The 9,304-nt window shown below is 43.4% G+C and overlaps 1 protein-coding gene across 1 annotated transcript in view; it reads left to right on the top strand.

The window, feature by feature from the left end:
- The first annotated feature begins 6,409 nt into the window (after positions 1-6,409).
- Positions 6,410-9,304, top strand: part of tvp23b (trans-golgi network vesicle protein 23 homolog B (S. cerevisiae)) — a 13,250-nt gene continuing 10,355 nt past the window's right edge. Inside the window, exons 1-2 of the mRNA XM_037543901.1 lie at positions 6,410-6,469; positions 9,038-9,114. Of these exons, the coding sequence (XP_037399798.1) occupies positions 6,458-6,469; positions 9,038-9,114 (89 nt within the window). The 5' untranslated portion in view covers positions 6,410-6,457. The remainder of the gene's footprint in view (positions 6,470-9,037; positions 9,115-9,304) is intronic.

Genomic DNA, 9,304 nt, shown 5'->3' with positions numbered 1-9,304 from the left:
CTTAATCATTTTAAATTAAAAGAAAATTTTAAATAACAGTGAATAAAAGATAAAAATAGATAAAAATAAAACGTAAAACCAAAAGAAGACAAGAGATTAATAAGGTAATAATACAATATTTTAATACAAATTAAAAAGTAATGATACAAAACTATTAAAAATAAAATGAGAGAATATAAACAAATAAATAAATAACTAAGAAATAAAGAACTAAGAGAAGAACTAAAACAAAAGTAAAAATTAAGAATAAACAAGATTAAGTAAGACAGGTACAGGCTATGCCCATGGAGGGCGTGATATGAGGAGGTTTCTCCGTTTCCGTTTGCAGGGTAACTTACTTTTGCTGTTTTACTGGAACTAACAGGTCAGTATTTTGTCTCGTTTGTTAAATTTTGGGATGATTACTCACAGCTGCTGCACCATTTAAGGTGGAACGGGAATATTCAAACAAGCAGCTGTGAATAAATAAAGTTTTAATGCTGGTAGTGTTGTTGATGAGGAGTTTTAGTCTATCACAATATCCCACCCAGAGGTTTTATTTACACGTATAGCTGTAATTATGCGCTACAGTAGAACATTTTGATGAGGTAGCCCAGCTCGTCAGAGCACCGGCTCAGCTCGCCTTAGTTTCGTGCCAAATTGATGCGCAGAAGCTTTAACCTCGAAATTCAGAGGATCCAGTGGTGTTCAGGCGAAGAACGTTCACAGGACAAAACGTATCGAGTTCTACACATTTGTATTTAACACAGGGGGCGCTAGATGCGCAAAAACCCTATTCATTGTGGCCATAGAGATATTGGAGCTCAGACCCGGAGTTCCTAATATGGGCATAAGAGCACGGAGTGGACTACAAGTTGACGATACGACTACAGGGGTCTATGGACATTTACATTAAAGAAAACACCTCCACACACCTCAGCCAACTTTACAGATTCTACATCAAAGCTCATTGCAGGTTTATAGAGTATATAGAGTTTCCATATCGATTTATATGATCAGTATGTTTAATACAGTACAGACAAAAACAGACCTTGGCTTTGGAAGTGTAGCGTTAGAGCGCCCAACACTGTTAGTTTATGTCCTATGACTGAATGTTTTACCCTCATGCAAACAGTGCATGATGTAATAAACGCTGGGCCTTGGTTCTTAAATAAACTCCTCCAGGTACAGTAAACTGTGTGTTGACCAGACGGCCAGGTTGCCTTCGCTGGGAATTTGTACCATCTGTTGAACAAATATCACATCTCTAGTTTGTGCAGCATTTCGCGGCTGAAATAACTCGCCACACTTTTCTGTGCTAATAGAGTTTTATTCGTATCTTGATGTCGACTTATTACATTTGTGTGGTTGTCACATGTTTGGAGCCTATCCCAGCACTCAGTTTAGCGTCTCCAGTTCACCTGCCTGCATGTTTTCGGACTGTGGGAGGAAGCCCACGCAGACACGGGGAGAACAGGCAAACGCTGCACCGCGATTCCACCTTTTATGTGGTTTTGTGTTGCATAATTCATGTTCACATGACATTTCTCTGTTCTGATTGGCAGCCGTCATTCAAAAAGCAGGCTTAAACATTCCTTGTGTGGGGTGTATGGAGTGTGTGGAGTGTGTGGGGTGTATGGAGTGTGTGGGGTGTATGGAGTGTGCGGAGTGTATGGGGTGTATGGAGTGTGTGGGGTGTATGGAGTGTGTGGAGTGTATGGGGTGTATGGAGTGTGTGGGGTGTATGGAGTGTATGGGGTGTATGGAGTGTATGGGGTGTGTGGGGTGTATGGAGTGTGTGGAGTGTATGGGGTGTATGGAGTGTGTGGAGTGTGTGGGGTGTATGGAGTGTGTGGGGTGTATGGAGTGTATGGGGTGTGTGGGGTGTATGGAGTGTGTGGGGTGTATGGAGTGTATGGGGTGTATGGAGTGTGTGGGGTGTATGGAGTGTGTGGGGTGTATGGAGTGTATGGAGTGTGTGGGGTGTATGGAGTGTATGGAGTGTATGGGGTGTATAGGGTGTATGGAGTGTATGGAGTGTGTGGGGTGTATGGAGTGTATGGGGTGTATGGAGTGTGTGGGGTGTATGGGGTGTATGGAGTGTGTGGGGTGTATGGAGTGTGTGGAGTGTATGGGGTGTATGGAGTGTGTGGGGTGTATAGGGTGTATGGAGAGTATGGAGTGTATGGGGTGTATGGAGTGTGTGGGGTGTGTGGAGAGTATGGGGTGTATGGAGTGTGTGGGGTGTGTGGAGAGTATGGAGTGTATGGAGAGTATGGAGAGTATGGAGTGTATAAAAAGGGATCAGGATGAAAGGTTTTCCATGAGTTGGCCTTTAAAATGTGGATTCATTCATTCAGGAGAGAAGCCAACAGTACAGTCCTCTGCCAGAGTGTGTCTGCGGTCAGCGCTGGGCGTTTAATCGAATTTCATTTTCAAATTCGATTTTAGCTTCCAGCGATTCAGAAAACATGATTATTGAGATTAAACAATCACTGCGCCGTATTCCACGTCACAGTGGTAGCCTGGTTTTGTCTGGTTTTAAATCCGACGAATCCCATTCCTTTATTTTTCACTTGTTGAAGAAAATCTACTCTTGAACAAAGTTAATGAGCAGTCCTGTTAAAGAATCGTGATTATGATTTTGAGCAGCCCTGCCTACAGTACAACGCCGCCCCTGAAGTCGGGTATTCAGACTCTCTGAGGAACAGATTATCAGTGCGGTTCCTCTTCCACTGCAGAACTTCCTCCGCTGAGACACGCTACAGCTCACGCCGACGCACTTACTGGTTAGATAGTCTTTGTTCTTTGTAAACATCAAGCATGATAGTCCACATCATCCACATCATCTACATAATCTACATCATCTACATCATCTATATCATCTACATAATCTACATCATCTACATCATCTACATCATCTATATCATCTACATCATCTACATCATCTACATAATCTACATCATCCACATCATCTATATCATCTACATCATCTACATAATCTACATCATCTATATCATCTACATAATCTACATCATCTACATCATCTATATCATCTACATAATCTACATCATCTACATAATCTACATCATCTATATCAGAGAGACAGAGAGAGAGAGAGAGAGAGAGAGACAGAGAGAGAGACAGAGAGAGAGAGACAGACAGAAAGAGAGAGACAGAGAGAGACACAGAGAGAGAGAGAGAGAGAGAGAGACAGAGAGAGAGAGAGAATGAGAGAGAGAGACAGACAGAAAGAGAGAGAGAGAGAGAGAGAGAGAATGAGAGAGAGAGACAGAGAGAGAGAGAGAATGAGAGAGAGAGACAGACAGAAAGAGAGAGAGAGAGAGAGAGAGAGAGAGAGACACACAGAGAGAGAGAGAATGAGAGAGAGAGACAGAGAGAGAGAGAGAATGAGAGAGAGAGACAGACAGAAAGAGAGAGAGAGAGAGAGAGAGAGAGAGAATGAGAGAGAGAGACAGAGAGAGAGAGAGAGAGAGAGAGAGTGAGAGAGAGAGACAGAGAGAGAGAGAGAATGAGAGAGAGAGAGAGAGAGAGAGAGAGAGAATGAGAGAGAGAGAGAGAGAGAGAGAGACAGAGAGAGAGAGAGAATGAGAGAGAGAGAGAGAGAGAGAGAGAATGAGAGAGAGAGAGAGAGAGAGAATGAGAGAGAGAGAGAGAGAGAGAGAGAATGAGAGAGAGAGAGAGAGAGAGAGAGAGAGAATGAGAGAGAGAGAGAGAGAGAGAGAGAGAGAGAATGAGAGAGAGAGAGAGAGAGAGAGAGAGAATGAGAGAGAGAGACAGAGAGAGAGAGAGAATGAGAGAGAGAGAGAGAGAGAGAGAGAGAGAGAGAGAGAATGAGAGAGAGAGAGAGAGAGAGAGAGAGAGAGTTTAGACTGTAAGGAAGGAATACAGAGAATGTTTTATTTTTTCTTGCAAATGTTTAATTAAAAAATTACAAGAATAGAATTCAGTTTCTTCAATACCTTCACGTCCAATTTTAACAATTTTCGATTTCGAAAGATAACGAGGCAAAAATGGTGATTTCTTTAAAAAGGTGCCACTTCATGTTGGTGAGTTCTCAGCCAGTCACATATAGAATAATAATATAAGGATGTTTTCATCAAATTTCATCAAATATCACAAAACAGTAGTGAAGCGTAGCGGCGACTAGGGCTGGGCGATATGATGAGACTCGATCACTATCGTGAAAGCGTGGTGTGGACATCAGTACTTAAAGAAACTGACCAACAACATCTTTCATCAGAAAGAGAAAACAATTAGGCCTGTTTCAGTCACTTCAGTGCAGTAATATACTCAGTAAAATCATTATATTGAGTTGTGTAAAACATAAATAAAAACAGAATCCGATGATTTGCAAATCCTTTTCAACCTGTATTCACTTGAATAAACTACAAAGACGAGATATTTAATGTTCAAACTGATAAACTTCATTGTTTTTTGCAAATATTCACTCATTTTGAATTTGATGTCTGCAACACGTTCCAAAGAAGTTGGGACAGGGGCAACAACAGACTGGGAAAGTTGAGGAATGCTCAAAAAACACCAGTTTGGAACATTCCACAGGTGAACAGGTTAATTGGAAACAGGTGAGTGTCATGATTGGGTATAAAGGGAGCATCCCTGAAAGGCTCAGTCGTTCACAAGCGAGGACGGGCGAGGTTCACCACTTAGTGAACAACTGCGTGAGCAAATAGTCCAACAGTTTAAGATCAACGTTTCTCAACGTGCAACTGCAAGGAATTTAGGGATTTCATCATCTACAGTCCATAATATCATCAAAAGATCCAGAGAATCTGGAGAAATCTCTGCAGGTAAGCGGCGAGGCAGAAAACCAGCACTGAACGCCCGTGACCTTCGACCCCTCAGGCGGCTCTGCATTAAAAACCCACATCATTCCGTAACGGATATTCCCACATGGGCTCAGGAACACTTCGGAAAACCACTGTCAGTGAACTCAGTTCGTCGCTCCGTCTACAAGTGCAGGTTAAAACTCTGCCCTGCAAAGCGAAGCCAGATATCAACACCACCCAGAAACGCCGCCGGCTTCTCTGGGCCGAGCTCATCTGAGATGGACTGACGCAGAGTGGAAAAGTGTCCTGTGGTCTGACGCGTCCACATTTCACACTGTTTCTGGAAATCATGGACGTCGTGTCCTCCTGGCCAAAGAGGAAAAGGACTGTCCGGATTGTTTTCAGCTCAAAGTTCAAAAGCCAGCATCTCTGATGGTGGGGGGGGGGGGTGTTAGTGCCCATGGCAGGGGTCACGTGCACATCTGTGAAGGCACCATTAATGCTGAAAGGTACATACAGGTTTTGGAGCAACATCTGCTGCCATCCAAGCAGCGTCTTTTTCAGGGACGTCCTGCTTATTTCAGCAAGACGATGCCAAGCCACATTCTGCACGTGTTACAACAGCGTGGCTTCGTAGTAAAAGAGTGCGGGTACTAGACTGGCCTGCCTGCAGTCCAGACCGTCTCCCATTGAAAATGTGTGGCGCATTATGAAGCTCAAAATACGACAGCGGAGACCCCGGACTGCTGAGCAGCTGAAGCTGGACATCAAGCAGGAATGGGAAAGAATTCCACCTACAAAGCTTCAACAATCAGTGTCCTCAGTTCCCAAACGCTTATTGAGTGGTAAAGGAAAGGTGATGTAACACAGTGGGAAACACGCCCCTGTCCCAACTTCTCTGGAACGTGTTGCAGGCATCAAATTCAAAATGAGTGAATATTTACAAAAATCAATAAAGTTTATCCGTTTGAACATTAAATATCTCGTCTTTGTAGTGGATTCAACTGAATATGGGTTGAAAAGGATTTGCAAATCATCGTATTCTGTTTTTATTTGTTTTACACAACGTCCCAACTTCACTGGAACTGGGGTTGTACATTATCCTCTTAATCTCCAGGCTATATTTTAGTTTAAAGCTCCTCAAATGATCAGAACGTGTGTTTTATGATCTCCACATTTCACTATATGCTCACAATTCACTGCTGAAAGCCAAAAATCTGCGCCGCTCTTTGTGTTGTTCTCTAAAAGTGAAGTTTCCAGAGCAGATCACTGAAGAGACGCCGTCTGTTTATAGTTTAGAGCCCAGATTTGGGGAAAAACGGGTCGACTTTCAGTAGAAAAACAAAGTTCAGCTTCTTTTATTATAAGGGTTTAAAATGACGTCACCGTCTATTAGACTGGAGAGAAGAGCTACAGCCTCACACGACGCCCAGCTTCTGAATGGAGCTTATGGAGTATGAACGTTATGGAGAACATGATGAAGAGCGGTTTGGTCTTAATGAGCTGAAGAGGTTAATTACTGTATTGATATTGTTTCCTAGTAGTTAAGTATAAACACCGCTCAGCGCGTCTGTCCCGGGTGGCTTTTAAACTAGCGGGCTTTTATTGTGACAGGCCGCGGCCGGATGTGACGCGGCAGGTCGTGTTTGGGGCAGTGTGTGTCCGTCATGCTCCGGCTGGTGAGTTTCGCTCTTTCACTGTTTCGTCTTTTCAGCTGGACATTAAACTCAGGCGCGCCGGTCACCGATCAGACCGATCAGACCGATCAATAACCTGCCGTTCTGCTCGACTCCGAGACCGGAGAAGCCTTATGAGCTCTGTTAACTCCACATCAGCCCGGGGGTCTGCTGTCCCCCCGATCCTCTAGCGTTAGATTCAGATCGAGGGTCAGATTAATGGTCAGATCGAGATTCAGATCGAGGGTCATATTAATGGTCAGATTAAGGGTCAGATCGAGGGTCAGATTAAGGGCAGATCGAGGGTCAGATTAAGGGCAGATCGAGTGTCATATTAAGCGTCAGGTCGAGGGTCAGATTAATGGTCAGATCGAGGGTCATATTAATGGTCAGGTCAAGGGTCAGATTAATGGTGAGATTAAGGGTCAGATCGAGGGTCAGATTAATGGTCAGATTAAGGGTCAGATCGAGGGTCAGATTAAGGGCAGATCGAGGGTCATATTAAGGGTCAGGTCGAGGGTCAGATTAAAGGTCAGGTCGAGGGTTAGATTAATGGTCATATTAAGGGTGAGGTCGAGGGTCATATTAAGGGTCAGATCGAGGGTGAGATTAAGGGTCAGATCGAGGGTCAGATTAATGGTCAGATTAAGGGTCAGATCGAGGGTCAGATTAAGGGCAGATCGAGGGTCATATTAAGGGTCAGATCGAGGGTCAGATTAAGGGCAGATCGAGGGTCAGATTAAGGGTCAGGTCGAGGGTCAGCAGAGCTGATAATGAGGAGTTTGGAGGTGAATCAGTAATAAATGATGTGTCACTCACTAGTTAGTTTGCTGTTTTGCCTTGTGACGCGTCTGATTTCAGTGTCTGATTCCTTAAAACACGTCACTTCTGCTAAACGAGGTGATTAAAGTACTTCATTAACAGGGCAATGTATGACTTCATAAAAGTTTATTATTATTATTATTATTATTGCGTCTTATTTTACTCCGTTATTTATGTGTGTGTATTTGTACTGCCCTTTCATTTAAATAGGGTCAATATAAATATATATTTCATTTTTTTGAAGTTGTTGGTGGACTTTACCTCTGCACATGATTGTTTATATAAGAAATATGAAAAAGGTAAAAAGCACAAATGCACATACTTTGTTTCCCCTTTTACCCTGTTCTTCAGTGGTCAGGACCCCCATGGACCCTCACAGAGCAGGTACTGTTTGGGTGGTGGATCATTCTCAGCATTGCAGTAACACTGACGTGGTGGTGGTGTGTTAGTGTGTGTTGTGCTGGTGCGAGTGGATCAGACACAGCAGTGCTGCTGGAGTTTTTAAACACTGTGTCCACTCACTGTCCACTCTATTAGACACTCCTACCTTGTCGGTCCACCTTGTAGATGTAAAGTCAGAGACGACAGCTCATCTGCTGCTGCACAGTTTGTGTTGGTCATCCTCTCGTCCATCATCAGTGGTCAAAGGACGCTGCCCGCAGGACGCTGCCCGCAGGACGCTGCCCGCAGGATGCTGCCCACAGGACGCTGCCCACAGGACGCTGCCCACAGGACGCTGCTGGCTGGATGTTTCTGGTTGGTGGACTATTCTCAGTCCAGCAGCACTGCTGTGTCTGGTCCACTCAGACCAGCGCAACACACACTAACACACCACCACCACGTCAGTGTTACTGCAGGGCTGAGAATGACCCACCACCCAAATAGTACCTGCTCTGTGAGGGTCCATGGGGGTCCTGACCACTGAAGAATGCTCTTACAGTGTGTGAGCCAACACATCTGAGCTGAAGACCATAACATTACTAGAAAGCACTCGAGAGGAAATGTGTGTGTGTATAAAATGGACTTGGAGCACAATCCTACCTAAACACCACAAACCCGACTGAAGCCCAGTGGTGCTGTACGTGAAAAATTGACCCAAAGCAGTTTTTATCATTACTAAACATTAAGAGCCTGATCGATACATTGGCTGGCTAATAATATTGGCTGATATCCACCACCCGAAGTTTTATCAATATTGTCAACAGTCTCAGATAGAAAACGTCTCTTTATGGATTTCAAATTCTTAATCTCCCAATGATACACTCTTAAAAAAGATGGTTCTTCAAGGGTTCTTTAGTAAATAAAATGGTTCTGTAAAGAACCTTGAACGCTCAAAGAGCCATTTGTATGATTAAAGGGTTCTTTGCATCATGAAGGGGTTCTTCAGACTGATGGAGAACATGCTGTAGATGGTTTTACATAGGCCTTTTAAAAAAGCACCAAAAGGGTTCTCCATTTTTTTATATATCTAGGTTATATAAATATAAAAAACCTTTCAATATTCCTATAAATATTCATTAAAATGTACAAGACTGTATTATTATTATTATTATTATTATTAAGTGATGTCAAACGGATAGTCTTTTTCTATTATATCCTTTTTTTTTTTTACATAGGTTTTATATAGAACCTGTCTGAAAAGGGTTCTCTGTAGCATCCAAAAGGGTTCTCCTGTTCCCCTGTGGGTTCTGTTAGTAACTCTGTTGTGACCCCCAGATCGTTTACTAACGTTTCTCTCCTTTTCTGCAGGATTCAAACGATGAGGACGTGTCATTATTTGATGCTGAAGAGGATTCGGCCAGAAATTCTCGAAAATCAAAAATCAAGTAAGTGTGTGTGTGTGTGTGTGTGTGTGTGTGTGTGTGTGAGAGTGTGTGTGTGTGTGTGTGTGTGTGTGTGTGTGTGTGTGTGTGTGTGTTTATGCAGCCGTCTGCAAACGTTCAGGCCAAATTTCATGTTGTTGTTGATTTTCTAAGTTTAATATGTTTGCGCACCACATCACACCGGTAATGGCGC

The sequence above is a fragment of the Pygocentrus nattereri genome, chromosome 13, assembly GCF_015220715.1.
Source record: "Pygocentrus nattereri isolate fPygNat1 chromosome 13, fPygNat1.pri, whole genome shotgun sequence".
Taxonomy (NCBI): domain Eukaryota; kingdom Metazoa; phylum Chordata; class Actinopteri; order Characiformes; family Serrasalmidae; genus Pygocentrus; species Pygocentrus nattereri.
Note: the sequence above shows the minus strand (reverse complement) of the source record. Positions and strands in the feature narration are given on the sequence as shown.